This window comes from Lipophrys pholis (genome assembly GCF_963383615.2).
Source record: "Lipophrys pholis genome assembly, chromosome: 4".
Lineage (NCBI taxonomy): Eukaryota > Metazoa > Chordata > Actinopteri > Blenniiformes > Blenniidae > Lipophrys > Lipophrys pholis.
In genome coordinates, this window is record NC_137637.1 from 30,455,499 (window position 1) to 30,479,360 (window position 23,862).

General features: G+C 42.2%; 1 protein-coding gene across 1 annotated transcript; it reads right to left on the reverse strand.

Moving 5' to 3' along the window:
* Positions 1 to 1,181: 1,181 nt before the first annotated feature.
* draxina (dorsal inhibitory axon guidance protein a) lies at positions 1,182 to 20,788 on the reverse strand. Its single transcript, XM_080462371.1, has 7 exons — positions 20,630 to 20,788; positions 8,929 to 9,434; positions 7,965 to 8,182; positions 3,256 to 3,376; positions 2,512 to 2,604; positions 2,261 to 2,350; positions 1,182 to 2,063 (listed from the first exon to the last, which is right to left on the reverse strand). Exons 2-7 carry the CDS (start codon positions 9,413 to 9,415, stop codon positions 1,951 to 1,953), a joined length of 1,122 nt encoding a protein of 373 aa, XP_080318497.1. The 5' UTR covers positions 9,416 to 9,434; positions 20,630 to 20,788; the 3' UTR covers positions 1,182 to 1,950.
* Between the last annotated feature and the right edge of the window lie 3,074 nt (positions 20,789 to 23,862).

A 23,862-nucleotide genomic window follows, 5' to 3' on the forward strand; every position in this document is an offset into this window, starting at 1 on the left:
TTAATATGTTAAGCAAAAGGATTTTCTTCTGTTTTAATTCAAGTCTTGGGATGCTTTGTTTGTTCACACATAAATTCTTCTCACTGCTGCGTTTCCCTTCGAGAGTCCGCTGATTGAGAAGACGTTGGCTTGAAGACATGAACTTTTCTAATCAATTTCGTCCAAAAAGCCTCAAGAAAGGTGGAAGTGCCTTTGTAGCAGCCGCGGCCCTGCCGGGACGTGGTTGTGTGTAATCTATCACTTTGCTGGCGGTTGGCCAGGTTTCGCATGGGAAGCTCCGCCGGGGAGCTCTGTCGGAGGCCGGGGATCAAAAATAGATCGCTACTGCTTTTATTCTGAGGCCCTGAATCAGTATGCCACCATCTGAGTTCGAGCAAAGCTGCTGCTGCTCAGCAAAGAAAAATGAGTGTAACTTTCTCCATCTAATCACATATTGACATGAACGTGTTTTCAGGCTCTGTGTGTGTTCACATCGAGCTGCTTTGTCTTGCTTTAATAAGCTTTGTAGGAAAAGGTTCTGGCTGTTCAGGCTGGTTGGTTATAGAATCATAATATATGGACATAAAAGGCTTATTATTGTCCCCCAAAAAATGTAATTTTACTCCCAAGATTATGTCTTTTCAGTAGATTTGTGGCATTAAGTCTATTTTATAAAGGGCTCAGAACTGTAACACTCTCATTAGAACAATTATTTACCTTTAGCACCCTTTGGACCCTTTGCCCGAAACCTTTACTTATACAAGTTAATAAATAAGCATGGAAGAAAGTAATGGGTTATTGATTTTTATCTAATTTTATACTTAAAGAGATTTTTTAGGCTTTTCTGGGGATGAATTTCCTGTCAAAATTTGGGAAATTTGCCATAATTAAGACACACTACGGTTCCAATAGTGAGAATGTAATACTGATGGGTATTTCAAGGCAAGGTTCCATCCTCTGAAATCTGTTGAACAGTCGGTTTTGCACCCAGACGGAGGTGAAGTCTCCATGTCCTCAATTATACTGACCAAAGTTAGAGATGCAGTCCAATACTACTAAATAAAATAGAATCCAGATATCTCACTTCCTCTCAGAGGCGAGGAACCTGTGTAAAGACTATTAATTCTCTCCTGGCTGTACGCTGCCTTAAAGGCACGTGGCATAATGAGCAGCAGGCTTACATCACATTACACTAGTCTTTAAACTATTAAGTGTTTAATAATGAAAAACAAAACAAAAAAAATGCAGAAAAATACAATGTAAGGACAAAATGTGTGAGTACAGAATAAATAAAACACATAGTAAGACACGTAAAATTGGAGGTCAAACAAGCATCTCTGTTTTTAATACTACTGTTAAGCACATTTGTGGAGTCAATTAAAAAAGGGTCATTGGAAATGGCAACACATTCATATTTACAGTGTGGGGCAGCAGACTGCTTCAAACAGCTTTTACAAATATTATTATGTACTAGTTCAGCTCAAAGGCCAGGAGACTTCATCTGGAAGTACAATTTGTACAATTTATGTGCGACCGCACTCAACTCAATCTGATCGGTCTTGAAGCACTGAAATAATATGAAAAAAAAAAATTAAAAATTAAGTGTTTTATTTTGATCATCCGGATGCAGAACCAACATCCATACTGGTAGCGTGGGCCCATTTTAGACAGTCTCTCTTTCAAAATAAAACTCAATTAAAACTGTTTGATTAAGTTCTTAAAGCTGATGAGTTGCTGGCTGCTTCCCACGATACACAAATTCAAACTGTGTTTTCAATTAGTCGCTTTGTATGAGGCTTCAACCGTCCAGGTGTTGGCATCTGGATGATTCATACTGTGGGCTTGATTTGCACGACCAGCAACCCGGCACCTGTAAGAACTTCATCCGTCCGCAGAGTCGTGTGATGCCTTTGTTGTCCCCGTCTTTGATATCAGACTGGCGACTTGTCCCCCATCTCCTCCTCTTCCTCTTCATATAGTGATGAAGCCCCCCTGGTCGCTGCTGACGGAGTCTGGAACCACACAGCGACCCTTCCTCCTGGTCACGCGCCGCTTCCGGTGGAACTTAGCATAACACCGAAACCCTGGAAGATCACATGTGACAAGTCGTCTCCTGCGTCAAGTGAGTCAATCGGATGAGCTACGAGTCTTTAGAACACCAGAGGAGTAACGTCAGTCAGCAAAAATACAACATCTTATGGTACTTCGTGGATATAAACCCAGCTCGAAGGCGCCACATTCTTCCTTAAGTTTACTGCCGCGCCATGTTTTCTTTACTCACCTTCCTCACACATACAGTCGTCATAGCATTTGTTGTTCAGGCCTCTGTTGTGAGCTTTGCACTCGTGTTGTCTCAGGTCACAACAAGAGCCTAGTGTACAAGAAACATCCGACGTTCATCATGACAGTTTATGACAGACTGCGGATTGTTTATGTGCTAAAGGTTGTGATCTCTTATTAAGAACAACAGCGCAGTTATACAGGAGACAAGCGTGGATTTAGGACTGTCTAATGCTTTTCAGTTTGACTGACCTGGGAGACAATCGAGGTGGTGGTCACACGGCTCAATGGCATCAGCATCCGCGGTCACATTTCCATTGCTCAGGTTTTTACTGCGCCTCTTATCTGCAGGGAGAAAAAATAAGAAAAAAAAACTTGTCTTAATCTTTCTGATCAACAGCAAAATATATCGATTAAATTGTCCTTTAGTCACAAAACCTGGTCATATGATCACATTCAAATATATACAGTATATACATTTTTTTTCCCCAATACAAACATTAAAACAGTTTTCTGAAATAAACATGTACATTATCTAAATACTTAAGTTCAGCCTTTATCAGCAAACCCAAAGCATCTTTTCATCCCAGGATTTCCTAATGGACTTTATTAGAATAGAAATACTTTTATTAATCCCTTTGGGGAAATTCTTGCAACTGCTATGAAAACGGCAACGTTTATTCAAGTGTACAAACTGCTGCAAAGTAGCCATAGTTGTGTTTGAAGTAATACAGCTTGCAGGAGTCTTGACCCATGTTAGAGTACAACCAGCTGGTGAATTATTTAAAACATTTGAGTAGCTGGTGTGCAGAGGATGAATCAGGACGACTCTGATGGTCAAAGGGAGAACGTGACCCTCACTTCCATCGACAGGGAGGATATTAATACTACGACTGCTGCAGATCTTTAAACAAAAGTCCTGTGAATTGCATCGTATTAAAATAATCTGACTTGATATGAACAATTCCTGAAAACCAAACGAGTCACATCTCTAACCTTTCTTTCGTGAGGCCGGCCATGTGTCCACGGGTTTCATGTCCTCGTAGTCTGTCCAATCAAAGAGTGCCATGTCCAATGTTGGCATCACCTCACCTTGTCCCTTTTCTCGTCCTGATCTCTGAAAACAAACACAAAATGTCATTTCCCTCCCACACACACACACACACTAAAATCCATCTCTGGTAGGAGTCACCATGTTACCTGCTCTAATTTCTGCATTCAAGTTGTGAACTAAAAAGTAATCCTGAATTTGAGCCAACTTATGCAGCTGCAGCCGAGAATACATTAAAGCGATCAACTCATGAGCCGTTTGGTTACTTCTATTAAACCACAGTAACAACAGATGACTGCGGTCTGATTTGCTCTCAGTATTTTTCAGGTAAACACATTCAGGGGAGTCGTAATGAAACACACTGGACGTTTTGTTGTGACCAGCAGCAGCGTCGCTTCATTGATTCATAAAATCCCCTCCCGGAAACAACAAAGACAACAGCAGGGCTTTAAAAACCAATCGATTGGTAACTGAGAACATCACCGGCAAAAGGACTTGCATACAAATATACATTACACATAAATAGTGCAGATTACAGACGTAGAAATCGACCCTACAGTCTATTACAAACGACTGCAGCGCTTAATCCTCCTGAGTGAGGACAACAGGCGACTAACGCTGCCTGCAGGTTATAAACCGTCCCAAGTGGATGTGTTACCGTACCCGCATAATATAGCTTTGGGAGATAGTTAATGCTGCGCAATATTTAAATCACTGTTTATGGAAGCCATTTGGAAAAAAAAAGATGTCTTTTAAAAGCTTGTGTTGCAGGAAAGAAACTTTAACCAAGTATTTTGTCCTCAAAAGGCCCCAAACTTTTTAAAGGACATTCCACACCCTGGACACACACACACACACACACACACACACACACACACACACACACACACACACACACACACACACACACACACACACACACACACACACACACACACACACACACACACACACACACACACACACACACACACACACACACACACACACACACACACACACACACACACACACACACACACACACACACACACACACACACACTCACACACTTGCTCCAGTCAGGCAGGCGGTACAGAGACATGAAGACCACAACAGGCTCAAAAACAGTTTTTATCCCACCGTAATAAATAAAAGATTCAACGCAGCTAAGAATGTGAAAACAGTTGGAAAACTGCAGAGCTGCTTCTGTGACACTGAAGGGACCAGGTGTTCTGTTACTATTTCATTAAACTCTTGTTTCATGGACGAAGCGAGCCTGTACGGGTTGTATTTTCCAACCTAAATGTGACTTTTATTGAGACCATTATATGCACTGTATTATACAGACTTTAGCTGACCGGTCATGTGATTTATATTACAAAAGCAACTTATATATCAAAATATACTGGTACATATCATCTGGGAACATGGAATATATTGCGACAAAATTTCAAGTAAAATTATAAATATTCAACAGAAGAGGAAAACAGAGCAGCAGAAACACAGTGGCGAGTTCTACACCATAAATGTGTATAACAATTCCTCCAATCCCGTCCAAGCTCACAGTATCAGCATGCACACTTCTCATAACTCATAGACTGTTTATGAAATATAAAACAATCAAAACTACCAGAACGTAAAGCTTTAGATCAATATTCACATCATTACTGTGGCTCCAAAAAACTTGGGCAGTACAACCGTGTCACACATTTATGGCATGACACACTCAATACAATAATGATAATAAAAAAAAAAAACACCTCATGTTGTCGCTGATAAACAACACAATTATTCACTCAATTCACATTTTCATTATTTTATGGCAAAAACAAGTCTGAATAAATCCAGGATTTATTGTCATAAAAGGGTGAAAGCAGGACTTCAGGATTTTAAAGGTCCTTAACTCCGGCTCTAGACTGTAGTTGAACAAAACTTTAGATGTTAGAAGAAGAACGAAGACAAACTGGCAGCAGATTTCACCTCACCGTATTTTTACATCCAAACGACAACGTCAATAACCTTAAGTGCATACATACTGTTAAATTCAAACACATTAAAATATGGACCCGAACAGTTCAGACTTAAATTCTCATTAAAATAAAAAAGTTATTGAGATATCAATAAATTAAGAGACTATTTCAAACTCACTTCCCCACTGATATGTATTGACCCAATTTCATTTTATAGCAGTCACATGTGTATACAAGATCAAATATTCATATTTATTCAAAATTTCAGATTTGTAATGTTTTCTGTGTTAAGATGAGATAAATGCAGCGAACCAAGTGAATTTCTACTTGCTGCCTTTAATGGTTAAAGTCGGTAGGCGTGGATCGGAAAAAATAAAAAAATCCATAAATACCGACAAAATAAAGAAGTGTCGTAACTTAACATATTTTACCTCAGTAAAATGTAATATAGTTCAAATTACTGCTTTATGTTGTAAAACAAGACTTGTTTTGGTCATATCCTTGTGGCAATAAATGGCTATAAAAGCCCCAAAAAACATGGCTGCTGTCATTTCCCTCATACCGGGGAAGCAAAAAAAGAAACATTACATAGTGTAATAATTACGCCAGCAGGAGTTTGAGATGACTCTTCAGGTGTGCTTTATTCATCAAAAAAAGAAAAAACAAAAAGCTTGTCATGGAAACCCGTGTTTGTTTCTTTTCACCCGCAGGAAACCAGTTTATGGAAGTATCAATTAGATTAGTTGCAGGGGGGCTGCCTGCTTCTGCTCCGCTGCTCATTAAACCATCAACAGAAGATCGAACATTAATTAAGGGGCCTCGCAGTGTGCTCACACCACTGACTCGGAGTCCAGGAAAGGCTATCAGTTATTTCTTCCAATGATATTCGACGGCCTTAACGCATCTTCGAATTCTCAAGATATCAAACAAACACACTGAGTAGAGCAGTCAGACAGAGAAACATTTTCCACATGATCAACATATGAGTTTGTATTGTAGTTTAAATGGAAGAACGTCCTTCCTTTTAAAGAAACAACACAAATAGTAATAATAGGCTCGTTTTGCAGCTGAGAAGGAACAGTGGTATTAAGTAGTGAGTCTCTTTCTCTATCATGTCTGATTGGAAACTGATAAAACTGTCGGAGAGGTGATGGATAAACCGGTAAAGACACAGATGATTTGCATTCGGCCGCCTTGCAAAGACGTTGAGGTGTAACGTTTGCCAAAGTGAATCCTGATAAAGTAAGAAATGAATGGAAACCGAAAGATTCCAATGAAACGGACATCAGAGTCTATTAATACAGTTTTGTTAGGAGTGGTCGTTTCTGCCTGAAGTAAACACTGAAAAAGCCTCTTTCTCCGTCGTAGTAGTGGGAAGCACAGAGAACCAGGGCACTATCTGGTTCACAATCAGTAAAAGAATATAGATCAGATCAGGGAAACTGTCCACCAATATTTGGCTTCAGTTCTGGTCAATCAAAGATCATAAGTTGACAAGAACTGAACAAAGGCATGTATTTAACCTTGAGGTATTCATAGGATTCTATTTTTACAGTCCAAGACAATACTCAGTTCCCCAAGCAAGACATTATACAAACAAAGTACTTTTTCTTGATATTTTGAAGATAAAAAAAAAATAAAAAAATCAATTGATGGTTGCGTATTCAGAATTTCAGGCCAATATCCAACAACTTTGCGTATCCATTGAAGAGGAGTGGACCAACATTCCACAGGCCACAATCACCAACCTGCCAAGGAGATGTGTTGCACTGTATGAGGCAAATGGAGGCCACACCAGATACTGGCTGGCTTTCAAAAGGGTTGCATTGATATGTTTGTTGTGTGAAAGACACTTTGCTGTCTTAAAACAGAACTCCTGTTCGTCATATGCTGCTCTTTTTCCATGGACGATTTGCAAGCGGTTGAATAATTGCTGTTATCAACACTCCTGATTAAAATAAAACCTTCCCAGGCATGAGGACATATTCACCATCTACTCACTCCTAATTCGTGACGACTCAATGAGAGTCTCCTTCCTCTTGATGCTGTTAAGGTACCACGCTGGGTGGATGTGACAGGTGGCGACTGGTGCTCCATGAACCCCCGCAGGTTGTTCACACCATGTGCTCACACACACACACACACACACACACACACACACACACACACACACACACACACACACACACACACACACACACACACACACACACACACACACACACACACACACACACACACACAGCAATCTTTGCTCATGCTGATTTTATCCTGCCACGGTTTCCAATAAAGGAAACCAAAAAAAAAAAAAGGGTAGTTAGAGAAAATGTGCTGCTGGACTCTGAGCAGTGCGGTTTTCATCCCAGAGGCGTCGTTTTATTCTACTGAACACGGTTTTATCCATCATGAAGATTGTGACCGAGAGCCAGTGAGTCTGGCCTTCCCGAGGACATTTTTCAGAAGTGGCGATTTCCCCGTTCACACCGTCGAGCGTGAGAACGCCATTTGCGAGATGAGCCATGAGGATTGCGGCGGCATAACGGCAGCAATGGGGCCCATTTTCACTCTACGACCCCCCCAACACACACACACACACACACACACACACACACACACACACACACACACACACACACCCTGGACTCACACTGAGGCACAACAGACCCGGCCTTTAATAAGCACTGGAGTCTGGTCGGGGTTACCTGGGGTTTGGTGGAGGCCGGGGGCAGCGTTGGGGGATGCTCGTTCATCACCGTGGTAACCATGGAGGAGCCGGAGCCAAACACACCAGAGTTGGGGGAGGGTGTTTCATTGGGTGGGGTCAAACCGACGGAGGGGGAGGTGGCGGAGGAGGAGGGAGGATCCTCGAACATGTCCCTGTCTTTCAACGCAGAGCTGAGCTCCAGCTCAGGAGGGAAACCTGCAGAGAGACAGAGAAATTTATAGAATTTAACAATTTGCACAAGAAGAATATTCAGTGTTTTTTTTTTTTTTTCAAATAAAGAATCCTGTAAAAACGCTTGTTATAAATTGAGGTTACTAAATTTCAATTTCAAATCATATTGACTGATCATAAAAGTCTCTAAATTTGAGCAGATTTGCAGGAATTCTGCAAAAAAGTTCAATGTCTGGTGCTTACAGCAATAAATTCCAACCATGAAAACAGAAACTTCGAACATTGTGTTTGGTCGACCGTCTCTTCATCGTTACGATACTTCCTGACAATAAAACCTACACCATTGAAAGCCCGATGATTTATTTTTAAATGGGTGCCACATTTGTCAGAAAATGTATTAGTGGGAGAAGCAGCAGAGCTGAGTGCGTGGGCTGGGCTCATGACAGTTTTCGCCGAATGTTCTCCTCCAATCCAGGACAAACATTTTTTTGCTGTTCGTCCAACAGATAAACGTTTATTTACAAAATTGGCTCAATCGGAAAGGTCCAACTTCGAACAGACATTTTGACATTTGGTAAAACTCACAACGTTATTACTAAGGAAACTTTAATCGAATAGAGCTTCCCGGGAAGCACTGATACTGTGACGAACCGAATCAGCTGGAGTTCAGTCAGCGTTAATTTTACTCTTCATAAATGTGTGAAAAAGGCCTGCAGCCTCTTGTCGGCTTCACACAAGCGTCTGCTGCAAAGGATCCGTGGAAATGTCACCTTTTCTGTGCCGTCCTTTGTCACGCCTGCTTCCCTGTCTCCTGTGCTCAAAGTGGTGTCCGTGTCCGTGACCTTTGGCCTTGCGTGTCCCCAGAAGGTGGTTTTCTCGAGCTTCGGATGGAACCTTCACACTCATCCGCCCCCGGTCTCGCTCCCTGCCCGGGCCCATCTCCAGTCGCACGGGGCTCAGACCTTCCAGGCCCGTCCCGTCGTCCTCGGGCCGGGCCAAGGGGTGCAGGGGCCTGCGGGACAGCAATCCGGCTCCGCCTTTGGTGGCGCGGCCCCCCTGGCTGCCGTGCGCCCCGCGGTCCCTGCTGTATCCGTGGCCCTGGAGAGCGTGTCGAGGGTACTGCAGGGCATTGCTGCCACCGGCTGAGGCCTGCGCCGGCCTCCTCTTGCTGTGGGGGGATCCGGGCTCAGTGCTGTGTGACAGCGACAGGCCGGCCAAGAGGATGGCCAGCAGGAGACTCCGGGAGAGAGCCATCATCTGTCAAGTGCAGCGCCACCTGCAGAGAGGAGGGAGGAAACAGAAACGTTAAATAAGTAAATGGAATGAGCATTGAGCATGAGCATGACTGGCATTGTGTTTTTTTTTGTCGTTGAATAACCCCCCCCCCCCTCCCCCCTCCCCCAAAAAAAAGTAGATAAACATTCTGTAAAGCTCCAATTTGATTGAAATTTTCTGTCCTTGTAGCTTAAAATAGCTTTTTTTATTTTTTCTAAATCAGCAATGGCTATTTATCCAAAGTAACCTGTACCTACAGTTTGAAAATACAATGTTAGTTATTTATTTAGGCTCTAAAGAGGTGTGGTTGTTTGTACTCTTGGTTTGGGCTCGAAAAGTGTGGAGTTTGCATGTCCTCGCTGTGCGTGCATCCAGGTAATGTAGTTACCTCCCAGAGTTCCAAAAAATGGTACGATTGGTGTGAAAGCGTGTATGCATGTTATCGTTTGTGTAGTTTTGTGGTTGACTGATGATCTGTCCAGTGTGTAACCTGTTTTCACCCTTCAGGATCGGCTCCATGTGCCTAAGATAAGTCTCTATGTCTCAAAACAAAGAACTTTAAATTATTAAAATGTGTCTCTATTCCAATATTTTTGGAAAGGACGTGCATCCAGTGAAAGGGGTATAGTATTGAATTCAACAGTCTGCCCTGAATTTTATGGAATGTGTGAATGCAACTTTAATATTCTGCCTGTTTACTCCACAGAAAGTGTTTCACCTCTTGATTGACCGACAATAAGTTTACCAGACGTCCGTGACCCCAAACACGATATAACCGAAACCTTCGCATCTAATATTTAAGGCATGGATTGAAATTTCTGCTGTGACCTTTGATAACGATTCCCATCTGGATAAACCACTTTTTACCACCTCGACTTTTCCAATGCAATCAAATGCAACCTATTGTATTTTTGCTGACACACAGCCTGTAAGTCTTAAATGTAAATAAATATGAACTATTTTCTTTTTGGCAAAATGTAACACTAGTCAATACACCTTTCAGCGGAATAATTTTAATGAGAGTCTCCCTCTTTTGGCTTTGTCAGGCCTTCAGACAAAAGTCTAACTCTCGACTCTGAGTGCGCTTTGTTCTCGGCTGTATTCACCATTACCCACACATTCAGTACGGAACCTCTCAGGAGCACACATTCAATTTGGCACATCTGAGGAGGCGATAAAGAGACGGTCAGGAGCGTGTTCTTCATTTTAGAAATGATTTTCCAGCCTTTGTGACCCTATTTTCAAACCTTCCTCAGTACGAGATACTGCACTGCACTCATCCTTCATCACTGCCTTTTCAGGGGCCTCAAGAGCCCTCCAACCGAACCTTTCATTACAAAAGTCAACATATCTGTGAGGTGTGACTGAACTGAAATATGAGGCTGAGTATATCTGCATCAAAGGACTGGCACCTCATCTAAACCTGAGCAAAACTGGTGTTCAGACTAAAAACCAAAACACTCAATCTTTTCACTTTTTGTTCTTTTATCCCCCCCCCCCCCCCCCCCTAAAATCCCAAGATACCAGAAGACCAGACTCAATTTAAACTGTAATCTAATGCCACTCAAGGCTTTCTGTGTTAACACTGTCCTCTACCTATTTGTACTGTCAGTTGACCAAGACAACCACAAAAAAAAGTCTTTCTTTCTTATTTTATTTCATCCTTCATGACAAGATATGAAATACGTTTTTATTGTAAAGATTTTATTGTGTGTAATATTTGGAAGATATCAAGCATGTAAATGGATGCATAATCAAGGAAAATCAACTCAACAGACTTAATAAAGTAATAAATTTTTTTGGGATTAACATAATTTGAAGCCGAATATTCATAAGCAGACAGAAATCATTTAAATTTTGATTTAAAAAATCTAACAAAATTAGACAATTTTAAAATATAATTATTAAACTATATTTTGATAGTTTTGCTATATGTCACACTCGTCCTCTTAATATCACATCTTATTTGCTTTTATTAGCTTGTATTCGGTAGTTTACTGAGATATCACAATAGTAAAGCTCCAAACTACAAATATAGTTCACCTATGTTGCATATTTTGTATATACGGTATACATATGCATAGTATCTGTTCAGCTGCTCCTTCTTGCAGGAATCGCTCTAGCAGCTCTCCGCAAAATGCAGAGTAGACTTGGATGGTTTTGAAACAAGATGCTCCTGAAATTTGGCGTTGATGTTCATGAGAAATAATGTTGAGAAGTGAAATGCATAACTGTCATTGTTTCAGTTTATCTATACGACACAGACTGATTCAATTCAAAGCTGATCTGAAATCTGCATTCATTCATTAATTCAGCTGCAACTGGTGAATGAGCAAAATCAATCATGTGTGCAGTAATTAAGGGTAGATCGACAAGAATTGATTAAAAGTATGATGGGAAGCTTTTTTTTCTCCATGATGAAGGAAGATGAAAGAGAGAATAGTGCAAAACTTCCTCTTTTTCACCATGATGACTGATGTAACTACTATTTCTTTTCCACATGATTGAAATAAGAATCTGAGTTTATATAAGAGATGTAAGACAAATAGATACGACAACAACTACTTTTCCTGCATCTTAAAGTACTACATGTTTATTTATTCTACAAACTCATAACCATATTTCTCTCACAGTGGCTTCATCGATGCCTTTAATTAAGAACTGGTGGCGCTATGATCACATTTTAAAATGCAAATTGATGGAAAAGAAACTGAATAATTTTGTAAGAAAGGGGCCAAATGGGCAGGTGCTTGAGCGCCACATGGTGCCAACCCGAGCACGTGGCTGGAGAATAATGTCAAGGATAAGACAGCGTACTGTAGACAGGAAGATTCTGTATGTCCATCGTCGCAAAAAAACCCCCCCAAAAAACTGCTATATCCTATTATGTGAAATGACAGGAAATGTTTCTAAACATGATTTGTTTTGGTTTAGTTCTCTACTTTAACATGGCCACAGACATACACAGTTCCATTGTGACGCTGTGGGAGGCGAATCCTTTGTGTTAAAAGACAAACGGCGGTGCAGGGCGTACAGAAAATCAATGAGCGAGAAGTATTGAGCTGCTAGTGATGGTGTGTGTGTGTCTGCGAGGTGGAGTTGGTGGGGGTTGATAAGGTCTCTGCTCTTTCATCACACTGACACACGGTAAGTTGAAAAAAAACATGCCCTTGGGTTTACACTGGGTTATTTAGGTGCTTTTACAAAACAGGGCGCGGGTGGTGTGTCTGTGTGTGTGTGTGTGTGTGTGTGTGTGTGTGTGTGTGTGTGTGTGTGTGTGTGTGTGTGTGTGTGTGTGTGTGTGTGTGTGTGTGTGTGTGTGTGTGTGTGTGTGTGTGTGTGTGTGTGTGTGTGTGAGGGCCAGTGAGGTTGTCGGTGATGTCGGGGGAAATTTGCAGTGGCAGTGCAAGCATCGTCCCCGGGGGGATTTCAAAGGCAGACTGCGCAGGCCGGCCTGAGGGAGGTCGACCAGCTGTGCAGTTTGCAAACATGAGTGTGAAGCTGGCTGCTGAAGTGAGACCTTTATCTCTAAACAGGCCATCAGGGTGTCGGGAGGGAAGGATAATCAGCCATGTCACATACACACACTGTGCTTAGCCGGGATTACATTTTTGTGTGCTGCTGGTGTCGTGCGGTCCCGGCCTGAAGGGTGATTTAGGAGAGAAAACCAATAAATCTTAGCTGTGAGGTGCCCTCTTGAGAAAAACTCCCTCTTGTCATGAAGTATCTTGAGAAGATTGATACCACTTTCGTGTTTGTTCAGCAAAAGCAGGTGCTTGGAGAGAGGAGTGTCATGATTCAATCCTCCAATTCCATTTATCTGGTAATCTGACCCACTTCAAACGGGAATGGACCGGCTGTGTGGACACTGGGTCTGAACCCGGGCTCTGAATGCCATTCAGTTGCAGCCTGACTCATAGACTGTGACGAGAAAGGGAGACAACTCCCACTAGAAGGGACAATTAAGGGATGCGTCTACAATTAATTAAGTAAATCAAGCTTAACAAGCAGGAGTCACAAAAGGCCACAGCTGCCATTTGGTCTGTCTGGGAGACACAAAAACACTTACAGCGCCAGATTCCTGTTTCATTGTGAAGAGGGAGGGCCACAGGTTGTTGCGCTGTTATTTCACACTTAAATTCTGCGTTATGGGTCTTTCCTGTGTGAAATTATATACAAGTCTAGGTGTCCCTCGTCTAACCCTGCTTCTCCCCAAAGACAGTTACAGGGTGACTCTACATTGCCTGTCTCTTCCCCTGTGTTTTCTGAGACGGCAGACTAGAGGGCGAAGATTCAAACCAAACATATGCATTGATTTTGGTCACTTATGCTTGAACGACTAATGCTCCCTATATTTCACAAACACGTACCTTCAAGTAGCTGAAAATCCACCAACTGCTGATAAAACGTACATAAAAATGTCAAAACAGGAGCAGGGCTCATCAGTTACAATCTTCTGTGAGCATGTGGGGCTTTGGAATCCCGTCACATCCTCTTTTGAGTCCGTCGACAGCTGTTTCGTCCAAACTGTGTTTATTTTTCCAACCAAACTTCAATCGAACTGCACCAGAGTTCCTTTGTGAGAGCGCTGAGATGAGGTCCTCAAACAGACTCTCTTCCTTTCAGGATTCACACGACTACAAACGGATTGCAATAACGCATCAAGTTCATTTGAACCTCACAAGCATCAACACACCTTTAATCCGTCTCTTGTATTGACTCCTTGTCAGTCTCCTCCCTTTGTTTGAAACCTGCCTGCCCTCCTTCTTTTCTCCAGACCTGTGATCCCATCTGTGAGTCGCACTTTTTGTTCCTGCAACCTGCTCCCCGGCATTAATTAGTGATGGACGTTTTGTTTGCTCCAGACCACGACAGACGTCCACCTCTGGAAGACTCTCTCCACTCTCATTACAGCGGGAACACGGATGGATGGATGGATGGATGGATGGATGGATGGATGGATGGATGGATGGATGGATGGATGGATGGATGGATGGATGGATGGATGGATGGCCAATAGATATATTTGTGGACTTTCTACCTTCAATGCAGAGGTGCCCACCCATTTCTTCCTTAATTGCCTCCAATGTCTGATTTACCCAAATCTTCCAGTGAAGCCAAATGAGGATGGACACCTCATGACACCACGACCATACAAAATAAAAGCGTGGGGCAAAGTTGTTCATTGTTTTCTCAGATATGTGCAAATCTAACTCTGAGGTCCCACAAGGTTGGGTCCCACTGCCATATTGTACAGCCTTCATCACTGCACTTATTATTCGTGTGGCTGATTTAAGATTACCCCTCAGATTGTTTGCTCAAACAGAAAAAGAACAGAATCACCTGAACAGGAGATGAAAGACACGAAGTGAGGCCACATTGGCCTGAACCGGCGAAAAATTAATTTCTCCACATAAAAGAAAGATGCGACGCCTCCATAGAAACAGGAAGGCATCTCATCAAATCTAAGATCTGAATAGACTTTCACCGTGTGAACCGGGGGGGGGGGGGGGGGGGGGGTGGTGTTGGGGGGATGGCAGGCGATGATGGACGGAGAGCGAGTAACTCGGCACAGCGGTGCCCTGCTTTTCCTCTCTCAGACTTTCATGTGCTGCTAACAGGTGGCCCTTTGAGGAAACACAGGATGGAGACGATAATAGAGCTCTCTGGGTGGCATTCTGGGTTTTAGGCTCAATCTCCTGTGTGTGATAAACAACCTCTGCGAACAACACAGCCTCCTGCTAAAGCCGGCATTATACGAGGCTGCGTGTTGTAGGTAGAGCACAGCAGGGTGAGCATCTGCTACGGAGGCGATGGGAGGCCGAACAAGTGGGCCGACCAGTTTCATTCCCTAATGAGATAATCTACCAACTGAATGGAAACATTTCAGTGGTGACTGATGCGACATAAATAACACAAATTACAGTGGCACTTCAGCTTGCATGGCTTCGAAATAGCTCTCAGTTTGTAGAATAAAAAGCCACCTCAAAGCTATTTGGTTTTCTGTCAGTGCCACGTTATGACGATTCTGACTCTTTCCCAACTGTCTCAGTTTTCTAAAATGATCATTATCATCATTGGTCTGCTTTGGTTTGTTTCATTTGTGCTTATTTTTGCCCACAGAGATCATTTGGATCATATATATTCACTTGCAATTTATTCATTTTATGATATGATGTTTGTAAAGATCAACTATGTCTCAGAATTTGAGCAAAATGTAAACAAAATTTAAACTTAATTGAAACGATGTAAAGAAAAATTAAGAAAATAATGATTAGGATTGTTTGTGTTTTACTCATATTCCACCATTATTTTTTCCAGACACAACCAACCCCAATAAATCCAAACAGTCCAGTACATCCACCAACTGAACTTCTTTTCTGACCTTGTTGGTGCATTATTAGAACTTTTAATGTGTTTTCACCCCCTCTGTCATTGAAACGCACACAAAGTGACCCACATGTTCCCGGCTTCATTCAGTTCCACATCTTACCTTGAATCCTCATACTCTACTTTAATGCACAGCGTTAGAAACATGTAGAAACTGTGTATTTTCATATCTCTAGAAATCAATGTGCTTTCAACTTACATTTAATTAAAGTAAATTGATTTAATATGAGTTCCAACGCAGGGCGTCGGGTGCTAACATGACCGTCAGCTGACATGAATTAAAGGTTTCCAAGAGACTATATTTTAATGTTTGCAATCCAAACCTACTAACCATACACATCACTGAACTCACTGGGTTATTCAAGTCCAGCTTCAATAGAGAAATTTGTTATGAAATGACAAAAATGCTTGTGATGCTCCTGCTGCCACGGCACATTTGAGCCACAGAGAGTAAAACAGGCTGCAAACTAAGATATGAATAAAAGCTTCTTAAACAAAACCAGGATAAAACTTTAGGTGTAACTTTGACCCCACTCTGAATTTATGATATGACCTCCTGCTCTGGAGGTTGGAAAGTTAATTTCAGGTATATCTTGTGCATGGAAATGATGTGGGGTGATATGTGTGTGTATATATATATATATCAGTTTTCTATCTTTAAGGTGCCTGGACGGTGAAGATGAGATTGGGTTATTATAGTTTGTTTTTTTTCTTTTTAAGAAAACACAATATATATGTGTGAGTCAGGATCTCTGATAAGTACAGCGTACAGTGTGAGAGTGCCTCCCGGCAGACATGAATCAGAGCGGGGTGTGATAAGTGTGAAGTGATAGGTAATCTTGGCAGAAATTGCAAAAGGGGTACTGGTGGAGGGCTGGATGATTAAGCTTTGATGAGATCAGAGACCTCTCTCCAGTCTGTGATCAATCGGTCAGTCCCTTAAGCAAGGTGGTGCTTTGGTGACAAAAATATGTCTTAAAAAATATATATATTTATATGAACTTAATAGAGTCTGGAGCCAGGTCTGTGGCTGATATTGGTGAAGTGATAGAAGGAGAAGCAGTGAGGCAGAGCGGAGATGCGTCCCTGGTATTAAACTGCTGTTTGTGTGCATCTTTTAGCTTTCACCTGCTGTGACACCAAACCTCCAGGAGCCATCTGCTCCTGTTGTTTTATCTCTCATAGCAACCAGCGGGGCCATAAGGATCCAGCAAACAAAGACTCCTCAAAAACAAGCCGTTGAAGCAGAGCCGTCATGTCAGGCAGAGGCCACCTTCAAGGGTGTGTGTTTGTTCCTGGCCACATGCAGCGACGTGAGGTTTAACTCAGGATCGCTTTCCCGTTGATTAATGTCAGATTTACTCGGAAGATGTTATCTACTGGAGCAGAAAGTCGTCACCTGGCTATTAATCAGGCTTATGAGCGTATGCTCAATTCGCAGGTTTGTAACAGGCTGTCAAAGAGAAAACGAAAAAGAAGAAACACCAATGGGTCACTTTGGGAGTGTGCAGCTGCCCAGAAATAAGAAAAAATATCTCCTTTTAAGTGCATGCACCTTTGAGCAGCAGGTCACACACATCAAACACACAGTATACACACATGCAAGTTAATCATTTCAGGTACATGATGCAAGAACTGATATCTACAATCGATGTATGTAAATTCTTTTCTATTTTAAAAAATGGTTACAATTGCAAATAAACTTTTAAAAGATTTTTTTTCATCACCTTTTGTATTGTCCTTATATTGTCATTTGTAATAACTTAATAATGTAGGATTATTTTGGGAGGTTTTTCTTTGTTTTAAGTCGCATAAACTCCCCCAAAAGACCTCCAAATATATATATATGAAAAAAGCGGGATAATGATGAGCAAAGTTCTCAATACAAACATCTCAGTCCCTTCATGTCACTGCATAATGTTGCTCCCTTACTCACTTAACGTTCATAAAATACCTTGCGGCCACCAAATGATCACAAAAGCCATCTCAATAATAAGCCTCCAAAATACAGCTCCTGTTAATGCTCCTGTTTCTGCATAACAAACATGTCGGCAAAGCTGCAGTTCACACCATAAAACTTAATTTCCTTAAGGGCCAATCCCGACTTCAGCTCAACAAAACTGCTTTGTCTCCCAAATCCTCCACCACCGATATTGTTGAGATTCACACAGTGACTGTGAGAATTTTGTTTCTTTTTCTTTGCAGCTTTAGGGGTGTATTAGATTGTGAGGGACCCTAGAAGTGACAAAGGGTGATAGAAGCATCACACACACACACACACACACACACACACACACACACACACACACACACACACACACACACACACACACACACACACACACACACACACACACACACACAAACAAAACAAGAGCCATAAGGAAGGTCCATCTGTCAGCAAGTGAGCCGGATCAGAGAGTGAAGGGACACAAAATGATTTGATGGTAATTTGGTTCGCAGGTACAACCGATGTGGGGCGAGACCAGAACCTTGTCACCGATGCAAAGTATCATCAGCAGCATCCTGCGACGTGGCCCTCATCTCTCGACTGAGTGCACACAAACACACTTACTTTCCCTCTGTTGCAATCAATGCTTGCACACAAACACACACTCACAGCGGGGAAACCTCCTCCAGACACCCACATTGAGGCATGTTCCAAAAATGCTGCGAGACACAAACTGCACAAGAAGCACAGCGAGAGGCATCCCACAGAGAGGGGAGAGAATGAGAGAGACAAAAGGGAGGTGGAGGAGCAGGAGGAGGAGGAGGAAAATCCAGGGGGGTTGGGGGGGGGGGGGGGACTGAGGAAAAAAAAGGAGAAAATAAGATGTAATACAGAGAGAAAGAGAAAGGAAGGAGAGAGAGAGGGAGAGAAGAGAGTGACATAGAAACAGTGAGGGAGGAAGAAGAGAGGAGAAACAGTGGAATCAAAGTGAGAGAGAGCGAGCGAGAAAGAGAGAGAGAGAGAGCGAGAGAGAGAGAGAGAGAGGCAGTAACAGAGAGAGGATTTATCCTGTCTTAATTAGAACAAAGTGTCGGTGGCATCTTTCATTTGGTGGCAGACAAGGACACCAGCTGAATCCCCCTCAAACACACACAAACACACACAACAAAGCTTTGGCTTCTGCAACCACCAACAAAACTTGTTCTTTGCGGACCCGTGAAATCTGGACACCTGGGCCCGCGTTTCAGCATGGGAACAGTTTGACCGGTCAGCGGGGGGAAACACTCCAGTTTAGAGATAATCAAGTGAAGCATGCAAACGCATTATATGAACCCAAAGTTTCTCCCCACAACCCCCTCCATCCCTCCCTCTACACCCCCCCCTGTGGTGGACGCGAGCACCACTGACTGCCTGCCAATGTTGAAAGACTCTTGATCAAACAGATGCAGCCATGCTTGGCAGTGGCGTTCAAGGCGAGTTTCACACCACGATGGAAGGAGACCGCATTGATGTTAAGCAGCGTCGCTTTTTGGCTGAAAATCAAACTTAAAACAAAGGAAACACAGAAATTGGAAACATATTCTAATCCTCACAAGATATATATATATATATATATATATATATATATATATATATATATATATATATATATATATATATATAACCAACCTGGTATTACATTAATTTGTTGTCTTTGAAAACAGACGTTAGGATGAAATACAAACCTGAAACAACAAGGTTATATCTCTAAGACGAGTCATGAATCTTTAAAAGAATAATTAAATTCAAACATCATCAGATGATGCAAATATGTCCTTGGTTTACATCGTCATTAGTTGATCCAGAGTTTTTGTATTTGGCTTGAGGTCAACTCTCTGTGGGGTCCCTCCCCACTTCTTCTGATCACTTCTAAAAGGTCCCTGCTGACTGAGTTACAATTCATTAATATTAAATCTTAAATCGCTCCTTCAGAGCGTGCCTCGCATTTAATCACAGTGTCACCATGTCTTACACACACACACACGCACACGCACACGCACACACACGCACACACATTCAGATTTTTCTTGTGGATACTTGATTTTCACCCTGAAAGAGTCATCAGTCCTCATAATGTGAATGTTTAAGCAAATTAGTTCTTTATAAACAGCAGTGACACACGCGCGCGCGCACCCAAACGCAAGCTCGCGCACACTTTAAAACCATTTTTCGGTGCGCGGTGAGCAACAATGAGGTGTCAAGAGGAGACAATCGCTCCGATCATTCCAGATTTTTCTTCACTATTCATGCAGTAAATTCCTTTGTCAAGCTGATCTGATTTCGAAAAGCGTGACAGCAGGAGACACCGCCGTCACAAAAGTTAAATTGATTATCGAGCCAAATCTCTTTTCGCCGTATCTAACCAAACCTAATTTGACGTTTGGAAACACGCACTCTTGCTCTCAATCGTTAGAGCGACGCTCTCCCCCTGTGTCAGTAAAGCTGTTTCATCAGTGAAAAGAAGCAATTTGCATTAATCGGTTTATTAACTTTGGCGACATTAACAAGACGCGAGACGTGCTGCGTATTTACGCACGAGGACGTCCGTGTCAAAGGAGGTTCAATTAGTATTGCAGCTCTTAAAAGGGTTTGAGATTAAGATAGCCTCACCTAAAAGACAGTCCGCTGCTTTATTAAATAAAATAATTTTCCACCTTAAGTGTGAAATAAAAAACGAATAATCAAAAGTCGCTCCAAACTCGACTGAGAGTCACAGAGACATTCAAGAGAGGCATTCAAAGAAACATAACCAGTCGGTACAACAAACAGCATCAAAGCCGGAACTGTTGCGATTCCACTCTAAGAGAATTTCTTACTTTATGTGAGATCGTCTTTGTTTTCCTTTGATGCAGTTTAAGGTTTGTAGAGCTCGGTCATCAGGCTGCAGGCTGACAGCGGACCGGACCGAAACAAAGCAGGAGCAGCAGCAGCAGCACCTCCTCTGTAGTCCTCCTCCTCCTCCTGGGATGTGCCGAGCATCCGGACCGTCTCCTGCTTCTTATGAGGAGGAGAGTCACCGGCTCCTGGCGCGCGCTCCCGAGCGCGCGTCAGCGTCAAGGCTGAATGCAAAGCAGAGAGGGGGTTTGTCCCAGGAAGGCTGAGAACAGAGGGGCTGGGAGAGTTTGGTTCAGTTTGGACGTGACGATTTAAGAAGCAGGTCAGTTTTCTGGATGCAGAGAAGAAGATATGACTGTAATAAAGAATTCAAATTCAAATGGTCTTTATGTTCGAAAAGCACATTGAGTTCTTCAAAGATTCAAAACGTCCTCAGTGATCCAAGAAGAGTATGACATTTTCTGATTTTACATTAGGTTATTTGGGGAAATCATTCTTCTGTATTTGTTTCATGCGTTTATGGTTTACTTTAAGACTTCATGAAGCATAAAAGGCATGACTTTAGAAATACATGGATCACAGCATCACAGTGCAGTAAGATGGTGAAGAGAATGTAAAATTCTCATGGGTTTGCATCCAGACTTGGCCTTTTCTGTTAGGAATTTGCATGTTTCCTCTGTGAGTGGGGTTTTTAAGATCTAAACAATTATGTGTCTCCTGAGCAGAAATCACAGGGGCGGATTTATTGGTGTTCTATATCCAGCAGTGGTTTGCAGTCAGGGGCAGCAAGGCTTGCACTGCTAGACCTGTCAAAAATTCTTTTTCTTTTTTTTTTTATAATTAAAAAGTGATTCTGAAATCTGTGTCTGGAATCAATTGGGCTGCTTGTTCAGTATGCAACTTTATCCAGAAAAAGAATGGTTATATTTTGTGGAGATCAAATCTCCTATGTCCTCTAAACGCATCACAGCAGGAATTGCACTGCGAACCTCTGATCGAAGCTGGACGCTGCTATTGGGTTAAAATGTTGCGTGACAGTATCACCAGCCAATCAAATTTTGATTGTGTTTTTGCCGGAACCCCCTCGGCCTAGGGTAAGCGGAGATCTTGGTGTCGTCATTGAAATGAGCTTCACTGATTGGCCCATGGGCAGGCACGTGATGATGCACTGTCATTATCTGCTCGTCCGGAGGTGATGGCGGCGAATTTAACAACAAAAGGGTGATACGATAGCGGACCTGCTTCGGGGGCCTTTTTCAAGGCGCACGTTTGCAGAAGAAATGGAAATTGTGAGTCGAGGAAGACCAAAGGCTTTGTGCAGCATTTTACAGCGGGAAACTACTAACACTTCGACTGGGTGACAAGCTAGCTGGTAGCACAACAAGCTGCTCTGTCGGCCATGTTGATTCTTCAGTACAAGCTAACATGGAGTAGCAGTGGTTTTAGCAGCCTCACAGAGCCATTCATCTAAAAGGATCGCAGGATGGATTTCATCGACAAGTGATGGGTGAGTGCTAGTTAATTTTTAATTGTTTTGCTTTCTCTGGATTAGATTGGCGCTGCTGTTGGGATTTGGTGCTGTTGTTGATTGTAAAGTGGTGTTTCCCATACAATCGTGGCGCCCGCCACGACTAAATTATGCCAGGTTTTGGTTCGACGAACGCAATATCGCTCTGTTCATTCATTTAAGCATCACGCTCTTTCTCCGTTATTGTCAATCATACAGACACTGGAAGATGATCTGATGGTGATGCTGCCCAGTGGTGCGTTGTTTTTGTGGTTGTTTATCAGCTGTCATGTTTGTATCGATAGTGGCCTTACATTGGATTCGGATTGTGTTTTGACTGTAGGATATAATGTGAGGCTGTTGCATTGGCTGTATCGGCATTTTGTGTTACTGCTGGCCCTGACTGAAACACCACTGCACACTACTGATATCCAAACAGGCAGAGGTGACGACACAACACATGTGAGTGTATATGTTGTGCATTTTGCTGGCCTACAATCACCAATAGACGTAATGTTGACGTGCACCTCATTTAACACAACTCTAAATCAACCCTTTTTGATATTCTGGACAGTAAAATGCTGTGCTTGCATCTTTTTATTTTCATGGACAGTTGTTACTCAATTTCCTGATAAAAATAGAATATCTTTTCTCTTGTGTGCTGGCAGATTTAAAAGTGAGTCTTTGCAGAGCTATTACATATAAATCACCCGGGGGAACTGGTTGACATTTAGAAATGTAGTCGGCTATTTTGTTTTTGTTTGTCTGACCTGAAAGAATGTGCCTGTTAGCTTCATTGAGACCAATAAAGAAGCTTTATGCTCATTTGTTGTGAATCCAAACAAATGGTGACAAGCCACTTTGTAAACTGAGTGTAACACAGAGGGACGCAGTCTGCTGGAGGGAGATAACAGAGGGAAATTCAAAACGACTTTGGAAATGAATATTGAGCTCTTAAACATCTTACTTTGTGAAGGACTCTGTATTGTCTCTGACTTCAGACAAATGTGTACGTTGAGTATAGAACATGTACTATTCCCAGCTCAAGTTCCATAAAACATGATTCGAGAGGGGAGCTTCGCAGGCAGAGGAAACTTTTCTTAGTGGGCGTCTAATTTACAGTATAAAAAAACAAATCTGACATCTGACTTGGTAATTAATGGTACATCGGAGGTTTAATAATAACAAATGAGGTGATGATCAACATGTAAATGGAGAGAACACATTTGCGTGTGGTGGTTGAATAAGTTGAGCCACACAATGGAGCAGTGGTGACCACTCTCACCTCACAGTGGGGACTCTGGGCTTTGGATTTGCATGTTCTGCCTGTGCATGACTGGGTTTCCTTTGGTTACTCCCTCTTCCTCCCAGAAAACGGTGGAAAGACAGGCATTCGAAGTTAATCTTTTCTCTAAGTGTGAGAGTTTGCATGCATGTGCAGGTGTTTGTGTATCGGCTGCTTTTGCCCTTGACAGATGGTTTCAGATTCAAACAGCCTGTAACCCTGGAGGCTGGATGGATCTTTTTTATTAATCATCAATTCAACTGGTTGAAAGATGCTATACACATAAGGTTTGGTTGATGAATTCAACTTTATTCAAGATGGTGTAGACGGCATTATCAAAGTGCTCTTACACTACTCCTTTCCTATATATATATATAGATATATATATATATCTATATATATATATATAGCAGCACCAACCT

What these genes read in the sequence shown, in the direction of transcription:
- draxina (XM_080462371.1), bottom strand. Translation starts at nt 9,415, where the DNA reads ATGATGGCTCTCTCCCGGAGTCTCCTGCTGGCCATCCTCTTGGCCGGC. An exon ending in CAAAGGACGGCACAGAAAAG is followed by an intron (nt 8,183 to 8,928) that starts GTGACATTTCCA and finishes GTCTCTCTGCAG; the next exon opens with GTTTCCCTCCTGAGCTGGAG. An exon ending in CGGCCTCCACCAAACCCCAG is followed by an intron (nt 3,377 to 7,964) that starts GTAACCCCGACC and finishes GTTTGTTTTCAG; the next exon opens with AGATCAGGACGAGAAAAGGG.